This window comes from Leptosomus discolor, chromosome 3 (genome assembly GCF_034619465.1).
Source record: "Leptosomus discolor isolate bLepDis1 chromosome 3, bLepDis1.hap2, whole genome shotgun sequence".
In the NCBI taxonomy this organism is placed as follows: domain Eukaryota; kingdom Metazoa; phylum Chordata; class Aves; order Leptosomiformes; family Leptosomidae; genus Leptosomus; species Leptosomus discolor.
In genome coordinates this window covers 61142950-61164795 of record NC_141393.1, presented here as the reverse complement: position 1 = coordinate 61164795, position 21846 = coordinate 61142950, and the positions used below count along the sequence as shown (strand labels likewise).

Below are 21846 nucleotides of genomic sequence, written 5' to 3'. Positions count from 1 at the left end.
AGTATAACTGAGCGTTCAGGAACCGTCCCTGTTCTACGTGAAACTAGGAAAGAATCTTACCTTGTCAGGATGAACGACAAGCACTGCCCGCCGGTAGACCTTCTTCACTTGCTCTGGCGTGACAAGATCTGCCATACTAACAGGTTTCCACTTGGTCTCCCCTGCCCATAAGACTGTGTGCATTGTGGACAGCAGAGCTCTTATATTTCTCTCCTTCCCTTCAATCCATTCCAGGACCTGGAGAGAAGAATGTGAGTCTCAATTTATGCCTTACATTAGATATTCCAGTAGGAAAAAGTTCCTTCATTTGAATAGCAATGACTCCAAGGAGCATCTTGCATTTCTTTTCAAGCTTTAGAAAACCTTTGGAAGATACTGGTCAGTCTCTACTTTGTCCTTAATTTTTCTACTATTGCTTCAAAGTCAAGACACACCTTGAGCAACATCTCTGCTAAAAATTTCAAGTTGGTAACACTTATGAACAGTCATTACATGGAATAGTCAAAAAATAAATTAAATATTTAACTGTGTGGCTCTTTAGCCAGCTTAATTCCATACCTAAATTAAGCTCGACTAGAACTCTGCTGTGGATATGTATCTTTTGCACATGCCTAGAGTTAAGTCTTCTAAAGACTCATGCTGAAGGTTGGCTTTAATACAAATTTTTTTTAGGCTCTAAGGCAGAAGCCTCAATTCTCTCCACATGCCTATGCACTACCTGCAATCCAGCAGTCAAATAAAGCAATAGGTAGTCCAGTTTTCTAGATGATGTAGTCCCCCTTAGTGTTTGCCATCTTAGGCTGGGGACAGGGAGGAGGAAAGGGAAGTAAACAGGAAAAAACAAGCGTAAATAGATGTAACAGTTCCAGGCTGAAGTGACTCAATGAAATAAAATGCATCAGAGCAAAGGGAATTTTATTGGGAAGGGAGAATCAGCTGGGTGCTTCAGTGGTTCAGCAGCTTGCCGTGGGGAAAATGTTGCACACATTAAGTGGTACCGCATGTATCAATAGACTGGTATAGCTTATGAATTGGGAACACTGCTGCCCACTGGCCTGACAGCTGTCTGGTGGGGTTACAAGTGGCTGACATTCGTGTTCAGCAAGGTTACTGGCACACGCTTTCCAAAGGTTAAAACCTTTCCACAAGGTAAAAAAAAAAAAGTTTTAAAAAAATTCACTTGTTCTGTTTTCTAGAAGTTTGCTTGGTTTTTGCTTGGTCTCTTCCTCTCAGTTCTTTATCCTTCTGTAATTACAATTCATGGTTTCATATTTCAAATGTAGAGCAGGACAGACTGAATTCCCTTCCTTTCGTAGTAGAGCTGTACTTTGGCAACTTATTGAGGAGAGATGAGAGAATTCCAAAGCCGGCAAGATTAATGAGCCAGAGGATTAGTTCAATTAGCTGTGCCTGCTAATCAGGGCTGGAGTGATGTGGAAGACCAGCAGCCCTGACGGTAATGCTGAGCAAGCCACTGTTTGCCACAGACTAGCATGAGACAGAAATGTAACCTTGGATTTTTAAATCTATTCCAAAGGCTGTTCCCATCTCCAGAAGACATGAGAATTTAATGTATGAACAAAGAGCAGGAAGTTCTCACTTTCTGCCCCAAGGCAATCTCATCATGGAGAGAACATCCCTCATTTCACCAAAACCAGTGTTTGGCAGGACTAGCAGAGATGGTCACTGCTGCTTTGCCTGTTTTTTTTGTAAGAAGGTATTTCATAGTTTTTACAAACTTACCAGTTTTTTTACGTCACATATGTCATTCTGATGAGATAGTGGAGATTCTTCCAGATATTCCCAAATACCTGCAGTTTATGACTTTGTCTTTCTGGTGACACTAGCTCATTTCTGTCTGGCACGCGGATGGGAAGAACAGCAGTTTATGATGCTATCAAGTTCACACACCTACTTTACAGAAAGCAAGCATGAGAGATAGCACATGGTCCTTGGGATCCAGCAGTCCTTCAGGCTGCACAATGAAGTAAGTGCTAAAACAAGGGGGTGGCTTCTGGCACTAAATACTCTGAAAGATCTCAGCTGCCTCACATGCAGGATGGCTGGTGGCTCACTGCCCCCTCCACCTTTCAGGGGCAACATTTCAAGCAGCTTCCAGCATGACGAGAATGAAAGACACATTCAATGACTGTAAGAGCATGAACTAGGCTATTGCTTACTTTCAGTTTTTCAGGGTCCATCTCCTTAGCCATTTCTTCTTTTCTCATCTCAGCTATTGTTTTGGGGCCCTTCTTGTCCTTGTGGGCATTAAAACCTTGACCAGATAGTAGATCTTCGAAATCTGCAGACACTTTTGGTTTTGCATCTTGAAAACAAAAAATATTTGAAGTTGTTATCACAATACAGGTTTATTTAACACTGCTTTTCTACCCAAGCCACCGCCCACATTTATCACTATTACAATCTCCCAGTGCATGTGCAGGTTCTCACCAAAGGGGTACCGGCTAATGATACTTTTGAATTACTATTATTGAAACCCATTTGGAATACAGGATTTCCTGAGTATTAGCACGCTTTAGAGTCTAGGATAGGACAACTAGTGTTGAATTTTATAGATCATCAAATGATCAGCATGACTTGCTCGCTTAGACCCCAACCTGTTAAGGTGTTTGAGCATTGAAGCAATGTTAGAAGGAGCCAACCTTTTGGCTGTTGAACTCCAAAAAGCTTACCAACAGTAGCTGGTCCTTTCCCACGTTCGTTTTGTGCTCCTGGCATTGCTGAGAAACTCACATTGTAATTGGGCTTGTTCTGGGGAGAGGCATGAGGCATGCTTGGCTGGGCTTTGGGTTGTGCCTGCTGCCAGCCATAGCCAGCTCCTTGCTGCCAACCGCTGCCACCCATGGGCTGGGGAGGGGGTTTCTGTGGCGAGGGGGGGAATCCTCCCCCCATGCCTGTCGGCGTGGTCGGTTTACTGGCAAACGAAGGGCCACCTGCAGAGGACGGGGAAAGAAGTGACAGTGGCATTAGCAAACAGGATACTGACTTGCCTTCTGAAAAGGGAAATCCCCCGGGCAGCTGGCTGCAGTTTTCAGCTCTGCCACAAACTTATTTTTGCACCATCAAGCAAAGCCTTTCAACTTTTCCTGCCACTGCTCTGTAAGCTGCTTAAAAGACAGCACCTGCCTTTGAGGATTGCACAGGAATTGGAGTAGCAGCTCGCTGGGGATGCTACATGCAGCTAACTGGGAACGACAGCTGCTGTGCATTATGGTGGCAACACCAGGTTGACATAGGTTGAAATCTCCTTACACTGCGCTGATGTAATGCAATCCCAGAGTTGTGTGTTTCAGCACCTTATTACTTTAGGGGATGCTCTTCTGGCTTTGTGACAGGAGGTACACAGTGTTAATGTTTTATTATTTGAGACTAACACCCATGCTCAACTTTGAGCTCTGAAACATGTAATGGAAACTGGATGAAGTGCTTTTGACTTAATAATGAACAACAAAAATGTGGTTAAATATCCTGTGGATGCCAAGTAATTTGTTTTTAAACTCCATAACTTTGCTACAGAATACACGTTTTAAAAGCACCTCAATGGCTGTGACATGGGTCTTGGCATGCTTTTTATTTTGCTCCTGCAGAGCAGCTAGTGATCCAGCAGAGGGAACTGGGAAACCTAATTCCAGAACCATGCTGTTACTGACGCAAAGGAGAAAATAAACATCAGATAAAACCACAGTGGCTTGCAAAGAGCTGAGGGCACTGACAAAGGGAAGAAAAATCTATTTACCAGAGTCAGAGAAGCTGACATGCTAGGTTTTAAGGAAAACTTAAATAATTTGTCAGAAGTGCCTTTTTTACAGTGGACTGGAGGGTTTGCTGATCATTTTCTGAGATAAAACAAGGAGAAAATGCTTGTCTAAGCTGTCAAGCAAACAGTCCTTTGTAGCCAGGTGCAAGTGAAAATGGGTCCAGACTCCACCTTTAAATAGTACTGCAAATTAGAGGCAGGTTACTGAGGTTCCACAATTTTCCTCACAAAGGACAAAAATGAGTTAAGTCTAGAAGGAAACAATTCCTCAAGGACCCCAGAAGCTTTGAAGAGCCAAAGTCTCCTCCCAGGCACTGCTCCAGGGTCTGTAGCAACAGTTCTCCAGAGTTAAACACAGAGTATCCTTACCCAGAGACTGTTTAGACAGAAGTTGTTCTTTGCAATCTATATAGCCTGCTGAGGTGCCAATGAGTTGCTAGCATGTTTTTATTTTTGATGGAGGATCAGTAAAAGCACAGATTTGTGCGAGCTTACAAAGAATCAGGCAGAAGGGAAAGCTTGAAAGCAGCACTAGCATGCAGGTAGTGCTGAGAGGACCCATAGAGCTCTTTGTCACATACCAGGCTGTTCATCCCATTTCTCTAAAACAGAGCTGGTAATTTCTTTATTTATTGTTTCTTAATAAGGGATGCAAACCTGCTAAACTTGCTCCAAGAGTCCCCAGATCAGCAAACGGATCCAGTGTTTGGGGTTTAGATTGATGAGTGGGAGTGCTGTGGAGGGATCCTGTAGGACTGGTGGCAGCTGACCTACTTCCCACTCCTAGGCCACCTTAAAGGGGAAAAAAAAAATATTATATATATATATATTAAAAAAAGAGAAAAAATAACTCAGTTTTTATCCCTGTTTTACATGAGTGCAGCTCTTACCCATGTGCTCAGTCACATGATGTTATAAGTCTGCTGCTAAAATTAAGTGTACTATTGTCAGGTTCCTAAGCAGTCTCAACTCAGCGTTGGCCCAAACTACTTGCACACCCACTCACAATTAGGCTCAGCAACAAAAGTGTTCCCTAGACTGTCTGCAGTGACAGAGTAATTATGACAAATGGATATATTTTAAGAACTAGAAGCCTTCAGGAAGCAACTTTTGGTAGGACATACATACTCTCCCAAGACTAGAAAGAATCATGCTATTATTTAATGGCACCCCAGGAACACATAGCCCTTCCCAGGTCCTTCTCATGGCTCTACACTGGAATGAAACACAACTATGTAACACCCTCACCGAGCACATGTCCTGCTGCAGGCCCTGGTTTCTTGAAGAAACCAACCCAGTTTTTTTTTAACAGAAAGAGTTAGGTAGTATTTAGCCAGATCCTCACCTGGATGGCTGGGAGACAAGGACAACAGGTACAGTGTACCTGCTGCAGTTCAGATGAGACTAACTAAAATCTTGGTTGAAGTTGGGTTGTATTAGTCAAAGTGCTAAGCAGCAGAAAGAGGGAACCTGTTCTCTGCAGTCACTGATAGCATTTTCCCTCTGGCTCTCCTCAATCGGGGCTTCTTAGGGATTTTTTGTTAAATGCCCTGAATTTTTATGATACCTACCTGGTTTGTTGGGCCAGTCCCAACCACTGGAAACATCTGGTTGTATGGAAACCGTTGGTGTGCTAGAAGCTAAGCAGAATTATTATGTATAAATATCTCAAAGTACAGCAAAACCAATATAATCCAGCATCAATGAAGAGCAGGGGGCAAGGAGCAGGAGAGACAATATTGTGTCCACCTACCATTTGGTAATTAGAAGTGAACTTCTCCATGATGGGCATTACAAAAATAATGCTTTTTTCTGATCTCATACTGTACAGAGGTAAGTGTGAAATGACACATATTTACAGTGTTCATTTCATGATAGCTTTGGTCAGAGGTTTTATATACTTATTTATAAAAACCTTACCACCAGAATAACATGTGAGTTTTTGTGTTTCTGAATACATCTCAACCCAAGGAAATATTCCACATGCAAAGGGCAAGGATGGAGAAAACCAATAAAGCAAAGCAGTCTACACAGATGTAAACCAGAAAGAACACACACACTCCTTCCTTTAACCCTCTATCAAGTAAAGTCTGTACATCTATGCAGCTCACCCTGCCAGCAGTTCATTATCCATAGACACTAGCACTGTAATTTAATACCTCATCATGCTGGGATACCATTTAAATTCCTTTCATTAGTGCAGCCAGCTCCAAGTGTGGCCCAACCGTCCTATTCACAGCGTTAATATCCAATACCCGAGTTTGGCAAAGCAAGGATGCGAGCAGTGCCAGCAGCACACTACTTCCCTCCTTTGTCATTTTGGCTTTCCAGTGAGACTGTTGCACCCGAGGGACACGTTAGATGATCAGACACAAAAACATTCATATCTGAACGTGTTTCAGAGAAGGTCGCGACATTACATTTTGGCATGGGGGGAGAAGGGCACAACTAAGGAACATTTCAAACAAAGAGAAGAAAAAAGTCCAGTAAAGAAAAAAAATCCTTCTTTTCAAATTCAACAGTGAATTTGACCAGTTACTATCAGATCTAAAGAAAGCAGATGCCTGTAACTAAAATCACCAAAGGATGTGTGTTTTCTCTAGCAGGGTTAATATGCCATGCTCTATTTAGCTCAATTAATGGTGGTTTGCTTCAAACAAGACCTCATAACCACAGGAACATGCAGGCAGGCATTCCTCATGGTGTCTTTTTTCATGTATACAAATAGCTCATTGATTAAGTATAAGACTTGACCAAAACTAGTCTCATCCTACCACACTTAAATTATGAATATGCTTTAAGTCTGGAGACAAAAAATGTCTTTCCTGTTTAGTGGGGTTTCTGTGGTTTAGAGTAATTTTATGGTAAGCATCAGTTTGTACTTAATGGCTCCATCACTATTTAAAAGCAGCATTTCATGTTCACTAGAAGAGCCTCACTTGCTTACCCATGTGAAAGGGATCACTGTGCACAGTTGGTGAAGGACTTCTTGTTGCTTGAAGGAAAGGATCACCAGGGACAGTTGATGAACCAAGAAAGGAACCCAGGAGGTCTGGACCAGTTTGCTTAGGGCTACTTCCAAATGGATCAAAGGCAGTGGCTGTAAAAACATATTTGAGAAAACAAAATCATTAACTTGTACAATGAACATGCTTCAGGGAAAGGACACTGGAGTGTGGAGAAGAAAACCTAATACCTGCAGATACCAAATAAGAGACAGCATGTGACTGTGGGAGAGCAACTGGAAAGTATCAGTATGCTAGCCAAATGCTAGGGGACTAGAGAGCCACATGACTCGGTCATGGCAACCCATTTGATGATCCCATCTGTCTTTTCCAAAAAGAGGGGCTGAATTCAGGAGCAGTTTAGACACTTCAGATGAAGTTTCAACTTGCACACACTGCCAATATATAAATGGTGCAATTCCTGCTTCCTCTCAAGAGCTGAACACAGTCTGAGATTATTTTAGGCTGTCAAAGGCTATACATGTGAAGGGTAAAAGGACCATCTTTTAGAAACAGCTTTAGAAAAAAAAATGTTGTCTTTCCTACATAAATCCAGTTCATTCTCAAACTCCATTTCTGATCAATTTGTTTAGCCTAAGAGCTTTCACATAAAAAAAACCCAAGCCCAATCAAAGAAAACCCTATGAAGTCAGTCAAATTCTTACTTGCCAACCAGTTTAAGGTAAAGAGCACCCTGAACAGTGATGCAATATATACCACCATTAAGAAAGACACAATCCTGAGAAGCTATGCATTGTGTTAGTGATGCTACTCATTACTTACGTTACTCATTGTTTAGGATACTTAATAACTTACTAGTCTTCACTTAACTTGCAAGCTTTCCTGGCACACAATTTATCTGTGTGATACTTTTCCTTTCTCTTTCAAGCACTAATCTGGCTCTGCAAAGCTGAACAACTATATCCAGAAATCTTTTCCTGATACTGTTGCTGCACCTCTGCCTTGTGAGATGCATGGCTGCACAACCTTCCCACCCCCAGGCAAAAGCTCTCAGATTGAGCGTACAGCTGCCACAGCAAGATGAACCTTCACCATATACAAATGGCCCAATTTCTTCCACTGAAACTTGCATTCTTCTCCCCTCTCCTGCCTCCAGCTCCTGTCTCAGAGTAAAGGAGCTGGCTGGCCTCTTGGGATCCCTCACAGCTCTTAATTTTCATGACATGACTGTCCCCATGTTATGAAAATTAAGAGGAATCCAACAGACCAGAACAGATCACCCAGGTGGGATTCTCAAAGCATGTGCTCCGAGTCACACACTAAGCATAACCACTCTTACCTTCTCCTACCCTTGGGGACAAGGATGGAGATGCTGAAGCTGCAGAACGCCGAGGAGTTGACTGCACAGATCCAGGTCCCCCCACATGGAAGACCTCCTCAGTAGCGGGCTGTCCACTTTGACTCTGGGAACTTGGCCCACCAACCCCAAACAAATCATTCAGCAAGTCTGAGTTAGAGGGGGCAGCAGTGGGCTGCGAGGGAAAACTCTTGCTCATAGGGCTACCATCCAGGCCCAGCAGGTCCACGTCTTCAGGCGGAGGTGGTACTGGAGGCTCTTGCTGCTTTTTGCTGTGTTTTGGTGTCCCATGAGGCTTGTCACCACTGGCATTACTGTGCTGACTGGAAAGGGACAAGAGTTCGTCATCTGACTGTTCGCTTTCCTCATGCACCAACGCTGCTCGATCCTCTGAGGTGGGGTGAGAGCTACTTTTGTCAGATTTCTGATCTAAATGATGATTAAAAATAAAATTAGGTAGCTGTTAGTTTTGTCATCACAGAGGTCCCATGAAAATCAGCTTACAAGCAGAGCAAAAAGCTACTGAGAATATCACAGCAGTGTTTGCTAGATTTTAAAATAAGAGTTCTTTGCAAAGATTAACTTAAAGCCTTTGCTGGTCTATATTCTAAGGAGCCAGCTTTATTGATCAGGATAACCAGAGACAGAAGTTAATTGACTGTCCTCAAGCCTGAAGAATCAGCAAGTGTTAACATCAAGAGATACAAACTGAATGAGTTTCTGGGTCAAGGACCAAGAATCCAGGATGATCTCCAGCCATGCCTCAAAATCCAGGCAAAACAAGGCTTACTGTAAAGGAGTAGTGACACAAACCATCCTCCTAGCTGTGCCCACAAGGATGTCTCACACCAGGTTTCTACCTAACATGGCACTGATGCCAGAGGACAAACACTGCATTCAGCAGTGCTGTGAGATTTTCAAGGTGTTCAGCATTATTAAACAGCCTCCCAGACAATCACTCTCATTGCTAAGTTATAATAGCACTACATATAAAGTGCAACATTAGGAAAAAACAGCATAAATTTGGTTTTAGCATTAAGGAGGCCTCGGGCAAAGCTTCACACCAGAACTGTACCAATAATTGTCATATATGGCACAAGCAATGTTTGAAGAGGACATTGTAGGAAAATATTTCCCCACTCGGTTGCAACGTAGGGGTGTGACCAGCAATACACTGTGATCTAATGGGAAAGACATGTTACAATCAGATCCTTGGGCCTGACTCTGTGCTCCAGGGAGGGAAGGAAAAAAACAAAACAAAACAAAACAAAAAGTTTGTCTTGTTCGAAGCAGATTTTGCTTTGAAGACCAAGTCTGCATACCTTGCCAGCTGAGAGATGAGAAGAATGCACTCTGTCCAACATTTCTTATGTTATCCTGGGGTGAATCAGTGGGACCTCTACCTGCAGCACAGAGCACCAAATAAGTAAAATCCAGCAAAACAAAGTTCAGCATGCAAGTAAGCACGTAAATTGAATAAATCTATGCAGCTTTTACCTGCCAAAGCAAGAGTGTCCTGATGCTCCTGATGAGAGGAGAAGAGGATGGTTGGATTGATGTCTTTTGTTGTGAAGTTCTCCCATGGGGGAGTTAGTTCAGTCTGTCTATCAGTAGACTGTATTTCTATATCCAGTATAACATGAAAAAGCTGAGGATATTTGTCTGGAGAGTCACAGGCATCCAATTCAGGCCTAAACAGGGAAAAGAATTGTACAGTTATAAAGGAAAGGATATTTCTGCAAAGCTATATAAAGTCTTTCAATATATGCAAGCACACAGACTCTTCACGTTTTGTCTGTGGATTTTCTCCTTTGGCCTTCATAAGGCTTTTACGCTTCAGGTTTGATCAATGTTCAGCATAAGATACTCACTTGGTGAATTTCAGTGTGGTTGTTCCCAGGGCTATGAATCCAGTATGAAATTGAATTTGGAATATTTGTGTGTTGGTCATCTGAAAAAACAGAGCACCAGACTGAACAAGTGCTTATAATTCATGAAATTAAAATATTTGTTTGTAGCACATGCAGTTAGTTAAGTTTACCTTACTACCAGTTCCTGTACAGACTAATCATAACTGCTATATAAGCTAATCCGTTCTGCTTGTTCTAAAGAAAGATCTCAGATTAAAGTATCAGGGGCTAGAGTGACCATTCAAGATTACAGCCACCACATCCAGTTGGTTGTGAGAGTCCGGGACTGTTCTGCCTGCCCAGCCATGCAGCACACACCTGCAAGGAGCAAATGATGGGGTATTCAAAGCAGGTGGGATAAAACTTGGTTCTTCCCTCACTTTTTGTGCTTTAAGTCACTACAATTTAAACAGGTCATTTCACCAAGTGAGCCCATTAACCCTCATCACTACAAAGGTTAATGGATCAACTTAGCGTATAACAGCTACTGATTCAGTTTTTGTAGATGCAAGTTTTCACGTCTGAACAGACTGCATTTCCAATTTCCTCTTCTGCAATTACAAGAGCCAGAGAAGAGTATTTTGAAGTCAGTCTCAAAGCCTAGAACAGCACAACCAATACATATTTTCACTTTCAGCACTGCTCTTACGTTAGGGGAAGGAGACATCAGGGTGTGCTCCCTCCAGCACTCCTCTATTCTCTCTCCACAGTTTCCACTGTCACCCATTTCTTCTTTGTTCTGCTAGTGTTACGAGGCTTTTTGGCTGCGACGAGGATGGCTGGGTGATCAGCCTGCAGCTTAAAAGGTCTTTCCTGTCCCCGTGCCTAACCAATCCACACAAATTGCCTTTTTGCCCTAATGACCAAAAAAGGTAAAGGCTGCTCTAGAGCAGGCAAAACATGACACCATGCAGGAGCAATGGCTCAGTAAGTCATTCTAACTTGAGCAGAAGAAAATCTTCCATTTTCTTAGAGTGCGTAGGTAGAGGCTTTGGTGGTGGTTTGTCCTGAGCCAGTTACTGATGGACAGATCTGTCTTCTACATCAGCTGGGAGGATTGTACACTCGATCAGTATACACCATCTCCATAAAGAGATACCAGAGTCATCATGGACTTCTCCATATGCAGTTCTTTGTTTTCACTTGGCACTGCTCAAATTTGTGTTGTGTCTACTGTCGAGTAAGGAAACTTTCACCACAAGTGCCATGTGCATTCTTAGACCCCGTATTTAGCCATCTCTTAGTTAGCTACATTGCCTCTACCATGCAAGAGAAGTCAAACAAACTCCTACTTTTGCTTGAAGGCGTCCCCCAATAGTTGATCTCATATGGTAGACAGAAACAACAACATCTCCATGGACAGTGGCTCCCAGTGGAATTAGGACTTTCCCTTCTTGCACACGGTATTCTCTTTGAGGGGAAGAGAAGGAAATTCACCGTTAAGCTCCCTTTCACAGTGCCATCACCACCCATCAACAATGTCAACATAAAAGCTATCATCTCGCTCAGGCCAAGCAAACAGAAGGTGCATTCAGTGCTCTGCTTAGTGTTAGGCTTCGCTGAAACAAGCATTTCACAGGGGAAACCAGCAGAGCACTGAACTATCTCTATGAAGGTCTCCCACTGTGTGACAACTTCAGATTCACTCTGGCAGTTCATTTCAACACTAGGCACTAACTTTCAATTCATATATGTACTCCTTCATTTATCAGGCAGCCTGGCAACAGCTGCAGCACAGGTATTAGACACATTACAGCAAAACAAAAACCTCCTCGCATTGAGTTTCTAAGGATGGTAGGAGATCACAGCAACTTACTTCATTCTTTCGTACTCCTGGGAAGTGGTAAGGATTCTGGTTTCTCCGCTGAGGATGTCGCAGAAGGGCCGGCAGCCATTTCGTTGCTTGTTGAAACAGGGGACTGGACTGAGGGTGACTGACTTGATAGTGAGTGGTTTGCAGTGAGGAATGACCGGTTTGTCTGCTATTAGATCACAGATGTATCCTATGTATCTGCAGACAGAGAAAACCATTACTGAAATCCCCATCCCAGTGACCAGTTTTCATTCTGTACTTGAAGTCTACCTTGAAATCCAGTGAAAGTGAGATTCTTTCACAGTTGCAGGACTGGAGTTTCCAGGTACTCCTGCATCCTTGCAGCTGGGCAAAATCTACACTTCCATTTCTGTTTAATTACAAGAATGAGAGCTCAAGAGAAAGGAAGTTGACCTTTAGCTCCAAGATGAAGATCATTTCTCCTCATATTTTAGAAGAGAAGGTGCTGAGCAATGGATTTTCTGGTTTTACCAGAAGAAGTTTGTCTTTTATTTTACACGCACATAGAAGATGGATTACTTTTTTTTAGTCATGTGCTGAAGGATCATTATTACTACATATGTAACACTATATCTTTGGTTTACTCTGACAGACAGTTTTTCCTCTGCTTAACATAAAATGAAAAGAACATAATTTTACAGCGTAAAATCCTGTAAAGCTGAAGCCGATGTAGGGAGAGGGATTCACCCGGGCCCTGTTAACTACAGGTTTGTCAGTTTTCCTGAATTAGTGAGCAAAGCTATTGTAATATTTGATTTTGTTCCTCCGCTATTGTTAAATCAATGTGGGTAAAGCAGAAGTGGCCATAAACATCAGTTAAGACCTGTCAAAGCTAAGTACCGTGGCTAATGCACGAGTACTGCTTGGGCATTTTTTTAGTGTGAGGAATAGAGCTGTCTTGTGTAGCATTTAGCCAGTATACTCTACCTCCTGTGAGATGGCCACAGTACAATTCCAGGTCTCTTTGTGTTCAACAACTGCATAGCAGGGCCTGGATTAGAGAAGAGGTGACAGAAACAGAACATCGCACTGACCAGAACTGCTGAGGCTGCACGGCCATCCTGTTAAGGAAAGGGGTGGGGGGAGAAAAATGTGTAAGTATCAGAGACAGCCTTTACATTTCAGCAGAACACTCTCCACTCTTCCTTAAATCACATAAAATAATTTATCCAGAAAGACTAGGATTAAGACTGCATGACAAGGAAGAATTTCCAGTGCTGTATCATTTGTTTAATACCTAGGACTTCAGTGAGTGGCACTGGCCTGGATCAAAGCTAAGATAATATCCAGTTAGCAGCCAAAGCTAAGGATGGTTTAGATTGTTTTGAAAGCCCAGAAGAACATTTTGTCTACAAATGTTGGTGTTCCATGCCTGCTCTCAAGCCGTAATATTATAATCATTTCAAACATAGGCCTGGAACTGAACACAGGGGTCAGAGTATACCCATCCCACAGCTGCAGGCAGTCATCCGATAGAAATTTAACCTAGAAGAGTTCACAAACAAAAAAATCCAGCCCAAGGCTCCCTCATCCAAACACCTCCACAGCCCTCAACCTACAGATTGCTCCTGAACAAGTCTATGTTTTCTTTAGGGTAAGTATGGGAGAAAGTATTATTGCTAAGACAGATTGATAGACCAAAAATATAGGAAGACCAGGAGAGACTCAAAGTACCCCCAGTGCCCCAGGTCCCTTCTATACCCAGGAACATATCAGGTGATGAGCCATATGGACACTACCCCAGCTCTGGCAAGCCAAACAGAAAGAAAAAGCCATTCCACCAGCTTCCACCAAAATCCAGGTCTGATGCCTGCTTAGTTTCAGATGCACATTCATGGCACAGCGATGGGTACAAGAAGGTGCTCAGTACTACCAGCGTACCATGCTACCCAGCTCACATCCCACTTGTCAGAGGGGACAGAAGATCCCAGAAGACAAGACTCATTTACAAGGAAGAAGTGGGAAACCTACTGCCTCATCAGGCAGGCTGTCACCCTCGAAGTCTGAAACACAAGTTAAAAGTTATACAGGCTCCTTGCAATTGCTTATTTCAGGCACCTTTCAGGCACTCCAGCCATACTGTAGGATTTGCCATACCAGAGCTGACCCAGACCCCAGTAAATTGCTCAGCCTGAGCACATGCTCACGGTTAACAGGCTATCTGTTTTTTTAAGGTTTAGCCCCTGTCAAATGCTTCTGAAAAGATGCCTCAGCTTCATATAAACTAAGTGGGCTTCTGCAGACTTCTGAGCAAGTGTTGAAACGGACTCTCTGTCCTTTACAGCATTATCCTGATATTCAATGCTCAAAGGACAGTAAAGGAATTTGATTCTTGAGCTAGATTTCCAGGACTGAAGGCATCAAGTACATCTTCATCTCTGAATGGAATTTATATCCCATAGCCACTGGCTGTGCTATGCAAGGCAGAAATGCCAGACTCGTATGTAAGGTCTATGCAGTTTGGGATCAGTCATTTCCTCCGTTCCTTCCAGTTTATGCTGATCAGAGCTGACAGCCTCCTGGATTTAATTTAGGCTCCGGGAGCAAACCAGAACTCTCCTTTTGGGCATTACTGTCAATATTAAAGGTTGTATGGGGTAAATTACAAGTTAGCCACACAGAATCACACCGCTGTCATGAATCCCATCTACACAGCAACTGTTTCAGCTGTGGTGCACAAAGAGGAGCAGAAGGCAACTGGACTTCTTCAGCCAGGTCTGACAAGTAGTGACCGCAAGAGACTTCAACAATTTAATTTTCACAGTTCGACAGAATTCCCAGCTATGTGTTTTCTCCCCAACTTCCATCGCTACCCTTCAGTCTAGAGGCTGCATTTTGTCCTGTGACTACTTACAGTAAAATGCAAAGCCATAGCAGGCTGACAACTCTTACGGTCAGTTCTTGGGTGAAGTTCAAATCTTTTTGCTGCTCTTAACCTCTAATAGTTCACTGCTAGACCAATTGTGACCTCTGTCGCTTTGCATTCTTGCTTCTTTTTCAGTTTTAGGTCTTCTAGCTTAGCTATGTAGCTGCACATGGAAGATGATGTCCCTTTCTATGAGTGTCCATTTTATATTTCTTTTAGAAGTTGTCACCATCCTTGTACACAGATGCCAGACGTGCAACATGACTTATGACTCATAGGTCTGAAAATTTGCTTACTTTCTGGTGTACTTACCATGCAGTGGATGACACACACATTTTTGGGGTTCTGCTGTAGCCAGTTGTGCATGTTCTTACAGACAGCGTAGAGGTTGTGCAGGCTGGGAGCTTGTCGTACTGGCCAGCTACATTCAGATACCTACAGAAATTGCACGATGAACAAAAGCCAGCTTCATAAGACCATTAAGCAAGGCATGCTTTTACAAATGCTTTCTGCCAAGAAACATACTTCTCTTTTACCACCTAGAGTTATGTGCTTGAAACTTACTCCATCTCTTCTCATGCATAATTCTGCTCCGTGACTTTCATGAATTATGAGGAGACAAAAAAGATTTCTCAATTAAATAACATAATATTGATGTATTGTCACTGGCTATACATTTTTTAAAAAATTACATTCCAAATCAGGTTGTCTTGAGTGGTCTTTCTCACAGCAGCACATTGATTTCTGCTCTAAAGTCTTTGTACAACTTGTCCCTAAAAACTACAGCCCTGATTTTCAAAGGACATTGAGCATCTGTTGTTCTCAGTTATTTTGTGTCATAGGATTTTCAAGTCCTATTTGTCAGATACTAGACTGATGAAAGGGAAATTTCTGTTAAGAAAATATAATCATATCTGAATAAGTATAGTTTAGATATTAGCAAGAAAAATGAATGACGACTTAGAGCTGAAACTCCACAAATCCCAAAGTATGTCTAGTTAGTATTCATCGATGTACTAGTTCTGAATCATAACTCTTATCTCAAGAACAGTCCTTGCAATCTCAAACAGCACATCAAATAACCTTCTATAGACATCTCTGTTTCATCTGGTTTTAATTGAAATATCTTTTTTAAAAGGCATTTCTGGCTAGAAGAAATTTAAAGGAGAAACATTGTGAGGCTTCTCCATAGACAAAGAATTGTTTCTCTCTCTGGGCTGACATTTAGATCCAGCTTAATGAGAACCAGGGGCAGGAAGGAGATGATTTGCCCAGACGTTCTTAAATAGACGTATGATTTCCATACCTGACTGTTCCATCTCACAGAGGAAGGAAGTGCTCCAGGTTTCGTAAAACTTGTATTTAAGATTCTCTCTTACATACACCTGCACAACATCTTATAGCAGAAAGGAATCCTGACTCAAGCCAGAGAGCTACCAAGCTGTGCTCAAACAACGGCTCCAATGACACCCAGAGGATAGAGGGAGAGAGCAAGCAGGCAGCGCTGCCTAACCCACAGCATCCACCCTGCTGCCAGCCTTTCTGAGCTGGCGGATCTCTGCTTAACATTTGGGAGATTTTTGTCTAATCTAATATTTTAATTAGGTCTTTGACTAATCGCTTTTTTGGCTCGTGAAAGTTTTTGGTCTCCACAATATCCTGAAATTCAGCTGTGCATTTGGTGAGCAAACACAGGTTTGCATTGTAGAAGTCACCCAACAAGTCAAACCATGCTCAGGCTTTGGAAGGCAGTGATTGACCATTCCTTATTTACCCTCTCTATAGCATTATCCTCACCCTCCATCTTCTTCTGTCTCAAGAGCTGTAGTTTATTTCATTCCTTCAGTTGTATACACTTGATTTGCCTTTGCCTCTACCTTTTCTGTGCATTTTCAGGAAGGGCCAAGGGGGCATAAAACACACAAAGGTTCACTACGCCGTAACTCCCCGTGCAGGAACAGCCAGCATTAACTTTCTGCTCCACAGACCTGACAGGGTAGGCACTGCTGCAGTTATGGGACCATTGTAAAAACTGAATTACAGAGTGATCATAAACTTTCATTCAATTCTTTAACAGAGCCAGAGTACTGATGCCATAAATTGCATATATTACTTTATATTATAAATTATTTTATATTATCATGCCAATTATTTTATATCAAGCAAAAGTCTTCTCCCAATGCCAACTATTGCAGCAGGCTTCTGGAGGCGCAAGATCCACTTGCAGTTAGACCACTAAACCACAATTCAGATTCCAAGTGGCTGTTAAAATTAATATGACCAGTGACCCTTTCACTGACGATCTTCTAAACAGACCTCATGACAGCGCACTGTCAAGCATCTGGAAAAGCCATTATCACTTATCAAGTAAATAATATACATTTCCCAACTGTTCATAATCATATATTTGTCTGTAATTACACATTTGCAAATCGCTGGTTTGCAATTAGGAAATTAAATGTGCGCTATATAACATTTCATTTATTTCAAACATAACCTCACCACCACTCATGGAAGGCAACCTTACAGAAAAACAACAGGAATTCTTCTATAGTCTTGGAAATAAGCAGCCAGCGCTTGTTTTATTTTATCAGTAAGGCAGCAACAGCCAAGAATGTGACCCGTCAGGGATGCTGAAGTTTGGTTTTGTTGTTTAATGTTATATTTGTGTTACGTGTTTTCAAACTGCTCACACTTCGTCCAGCAGCTGTGAGCCCTCCTCTCCTGCCGGGGAGGCAAGGCAGGGAGGAGAACAAAACACAACTGGAGTTGAGCAGCAAGTTTTAGTGTTCATAGTCCCCTCTTCTCAATAGATTGGGCACCTTGCGCTTCGTGCCCCACACAGCCACATCAGGGCAGAAAATGATCCAGCAGGACATTAACTGTCATCCCCCTCCTGTGCCACTATGCAGCAAAGTGACCTACTTTGATCTTAGGGAAAAAAAAAAAGTTTTAAAGATGATGGGAATTAAAAAGCCTTTCACTTCAAAGAACAAGCATAGGTCTCAAAACTTCAGCTCGTCTGGCATCCTCATCCAGAAAATAGTCTTAAATGTGATTTCACCCCTTGATAGCCCGTTAGTATTTTTTTCCAATATATATGAAGTTCAACCTCATATTTATAATTCTTTCATGTTTCAGCTGATCTCACCTGTTGTGTTGTGCACATTTCATTTTCCTGAGTCAGTATTTCCTAACCTGAAAGTACAATATTTTATTAAAATATGCATAATTTTCTTCCAGTGTGTCAGGGCAATAGCTTACAAAGCACCTAGTCATGCTTCGAGAGGGACATACAGAGTCACCTGTTAAGCTGTTGGGTAGGAAAGGAGATAAAGCACAGGGGATGGAGGAGTTATGGCAAGGTCAAGCAATATACAAACAGATGTTTAGTGTTCAGCTTTCAAAAGTAGGTCTGTCTTTCTCCTCCCACCAACAGCAAAAGTGATGCATCAGAACCAAGCGAGACTGAAGATTCAGAGCCATTGATATCTTTTAATTAGTCTTTCCCATTCATTTACTCATATTTGAAGTCACGGCTGGTTACTGATTGCCACTGAGAAATGTGCTTCAAGTGTGAGTGATTGATTTCTGGTGATGGGAGCAATTGCTGAAGATAGATTCAGCTATACCTCAAGTTAAAATGAAATGAGGCTTATGCAGCATAAGATTCACTTGCCCTGACTGAGGGTTAAGGCTGGCAACTGCTCTTGCTTTTTTGGTTGAAGGCAACAAAAAATAAGAAACTAAATATTAAAAAAACAAAAAAACCCACAAAAAAAACCCCCAAAAAACCCACCACCAAACCAAAAAACCCACACAAACAAAAAACATCACTCCCTTGTGGGAAAGGGAAAGAACAGGAAGTTTTCTGAAAGATTAGATCTAATCTTGCATTTCAGTAGTAGCATTTCATAGAGATTTCCTCTAAAAGCCATTAATGAACCAGAGCCTTGCAATGCTCCCATATGCTGTTCTGGTTTTAGAGAAGGAAACGGGCGGAGCAAGGAGGTGGGTTTTCAAAGCCTTGTGCTAGTGAAAGAGCCAAAATGTCCCTTAGATCCAGCTTCCAGTCCTGTGCTTTGCCTGCTAAGGGCTCCTGCTTGATTAAAGCACAACTGAAGAATTGTTCAACATGAAAATAATTATCTTTTACTGGTGATTTCTTTCAAAGTGTTTTCATTTTACTCCTTATTTCTCTGCAGCAGCTTCAAACAGCTACGTAGGAGCCAAAAGCAGCACAGGCTCAACTTAGTGCAATGCCACTTAGGCTCCTAACACAAGCATCATGCCCTGAACTTTCCAGCTCTTTGACCCTCTTGATCCCAGACTTCAGCTGAAACCCAAAAACAACCATAGCAGCCTAGAAACACCTATCATTCCCATTTCATCTTCTTACATTCCACCACACTCAGGACAGACAGAAACAGGACTTGGTGCCCCTTTTCCCCAGAAGTTTCAGCTCCTGCTCCTGTTAACCTCTCAGAAGACACTCACCCGGTTATGAAACTTGGCACTGCGATAATACTTCGGTGACAAGTTGAAGACTGTGTAGTGGTCAGGATGTCTGGAATCCAAAAATGTCCGTACATCTTCAATATGGTTTCTGAATCCCAGCTCAACACCTTCAGCCGGAAAAGACATCACTAGAAATAATAAGAAGCAGCCAGGCTGAGCATGCACCATAACGTGTTTATGGACTTCTGAACCCCAGGGTGCTACAAACTTTATTGATCCAATAAGCAGTACTTACCTATGATTCTTGAGGTAATGTATGAAATATCTAGCTCTCCCTTGGTGTAACTAAAAGAAGACAAAGTAGGAGACAGACATTATGCACATGCTTACAGAAGACCACACATTACAGGAACCAGGAGAAGAGTGATTTCCCACAAAAATTTGCTTTTGACACGAGGAAAGAATAATCTTAAAACTAATTTTCTTTGTACTGAAGAAATGGGTACAAATAGCTTCCTGCAGACAGTGACCCAGCCTTCCCTTCTACCTATGCAATTAACTGGATGCAGAAGCTTGCAAAAAAGGTCCCTTTTCCCTTTTGTCATTAATTTTCAGTGCCAGTTTTCAGGAGAAATCTCTAGTAGTTTGGCACTTTGCAGATCCGTCAAAGCCTCTGAGGTCTTGCCTACATTATGTTTCTTTAATTTATCGTAGCCCCATATCACTCAGAGGCAGGTAGAGTGCCAAGCACAGGGGACACCACCAGCAGAGGTAACCAAAGGAAAGTCATGTCAGCTCTTTCTTTCACTCAAAAAGTGGCTGTAGTGAAGAGGACAGTTACATTAGCAAGAAGAGTCTCCTTGCACAGCAAAGGGTGGGCATACAACATGAGCCAATTTTCAGTGACAAAATATTTTAGTGGTGGCTGAGTAGCAAGACCCCACAGGGGTCAATGAAGGAATCTGAGACCAAGTGCTCCACTTTCACAGGGGGAGCCTTTTTCCAGATTTCAGGATATTGATGCTCACTTACAATGAAGCCTGAATATTTTACTTGGTTTTCCTGCTTCCTTGAGGCCAAATACCAGTTATGAGACAGAATCAAAGAAGTCATTTGTGATTTTCACCTCCTTCCTTCCTTAGGTTAGCTGGAAGTTGTGCTGTGCTAGTTAAAACGGCAGCTCAGACTGGCACCTTGCAGCTAGTGATTTTACCTGCGTTAAGCAGCTTCAGCTGTACTGTACCTGGCAACAGACTGCATGACCTTTGAAGATGTGTCTTTCAGGGTATCCTTCAGGTTATCCTTCAAATTGCTGAAGAGTCTCCCTGCTCCTCCTTTCACCATATCTAGCAAGCCTCCCCCATAGCTGGACTCCATGTCTGGTGATGAGGCACCTTCAAGTACAACAAAACCAAAGCCAACATCACTTATTTGGAACAAATCCACAGAGCCAACGAACCCACTGCTCTATTCAGACTGAACGTATTCACGTGTGCTGCAGCATGTCAAGCACAGGACAAAAGTAGTTTTAAAGTCATGATTTTCCAGAGACAAGAGAGCACATTCTTGCCGTCTGGGCTCAGAAACCATCATCGACTCAGCATTGTATGTAGGTTGACTGTTTAGTACCAGTACAACATGGACAACCACCACACAAGCTCCCTCGCTTCTCAGCCCAACCCGAAGCAAGCCCAGCTCTTCAGCATGTGCCTAATTCGCTGATCATAACCAAGACCAAATCAACAACCACCTCCACAGGGGTAAGAAAAAAAGGCACTAGTATATATGACAGCTCTACAGTGTAACTGTCACAGCTGCCAGTTTGACCGCAGCTAGACAACTGAAGATTGTCTTATGACTATCCATTTCTGTGGGTATAGGAGAAGTTATCAGAGTGATTATACATTGCTTAAAAGTCCAGTTAGATTTCTTTGAACAGAAGAAGATAAAAGTTTGGGCTTTGGTGAGAAAAGAAGAAAGTTCAGGAATTAAACTTTCTGGCTGAGAATGAGAACCTTTTTGGATATTTGTACGTTTGTAGCCTTAGTACAGGACTCAGCAAATTGCCAAGGCTAAAGCAGAGTGGGGTTGACTACCTTGGCAAGCTTTTCTTTCACAGCTTGAAATGGCATGGATCTGCAAAGTCAGTAGGAGACTAACACAGACCAAGAGCCATTTTAAGTGTCATTTTGGTGGACCATGATATGGCCTTGCACCTTAGGTGTTTGCATTTTGCAATTGTAATAGAATAACTGTTCCACTGTCTTAACCAAGAACAGCAAGGATTTCTTGCAGTTTCCTTATTACAGCAGTGCTGTTAATAGCATCATTCTTAGAAAAGTAGAAGTATATAAATTGGATGTAGACTTGAGTAAATTGTGGGTTTGTTTTACTGCAGAATTGAATTGTTAGACACAAACCTAGTAAAATGATATTTTAACTGCTTGTTAGCTACAAATTAAGCTCTTGACTACTTAAAAATTGCTTTCTATTCACTAGGCCTCAACTACTTCAATCTTGGCCAACTTCAACTATATTACTTCAGTTATACATTTGTTACCTCATTATGTCAGACTAGTCAGAAGACCTAGATCCCCATCCTAGATGGGGAAGATTGATCATGGTGAAAGCAGGCTGGTGGCATTTCCAGTGTTCATTACATCTTTTACAAAGAGAC

General features: G+C 42.2%; 1 protein-coding gene across 3 annotated transcripts in view; it reads right to left on the bottom strand.

Annotated features, from left to right (window-relative positions):
* DNAJC6 (DnaJ heat shock protein family (Hsp40) member C6) overlaps window positions 1–21846 on the bottom strand; it is a 39703-nt gene that overhangs the window by 911 nt on the left and 16946 nt on the right. For 2 of the 3 annotated variants that reach the window (XM_086462596.1, XM_086462594.1), the window contains 17 exons: window positions 20413–20563; window positions 19465–19514; window positions 19209–19357; window positions 15024–15146; window positions 12773–12906; window positions 11828–12022; window positions 11304–11421; window positions 9973–10052; window positions 9599–9792; window positions 9424–9504; window positions 8084–8530; window positions 6726–6878; window positions 5350–5418; window positions 4436–4570; window positions 2694–2954; window positions 2181–2326; window positions 61–237 (listed from right to left, as the gene is read on the bottom strand). In XM_086462596.1, coding sequence (XP_086318722.1) covers window positions 61–237; window positions 2181–2326; window positions 2694–2954; window positions 4436–4570; window positions 5350–5418; window positions 6726–6878; window positions 8084–8530; window positions 9424–9504; window positions 9599–9792; window positions 9973–10052; window positions 11304–11421; window positions 11828–12022; window positions 12773–12906; window positions 15024–15146; window positions 19209–19357; window positions 19465–19514; window positions 20413–20563 — 2663 coding nt within the window. The remainder of the gene's footprint in view (window positions 1–60; window positions 238–2180; window positions 2327–2693; window positions 2955–4435; window positions 4571–5349; window positions 5419–6725; window positions 6879–8083; window positions 8531–9423; window positions 9505–9598; window positions 9793–9972; window positions 10053–11303; window positions 11422–11827; window positions 12023–12772; window positions 12907–15023; window positions 15147–19208; window positions 19358–19464; window positions 19515–20412; window positions 20564–21846) is intronic. The other variant, XM_086462595.1, reaches the window with a different exon arrangement.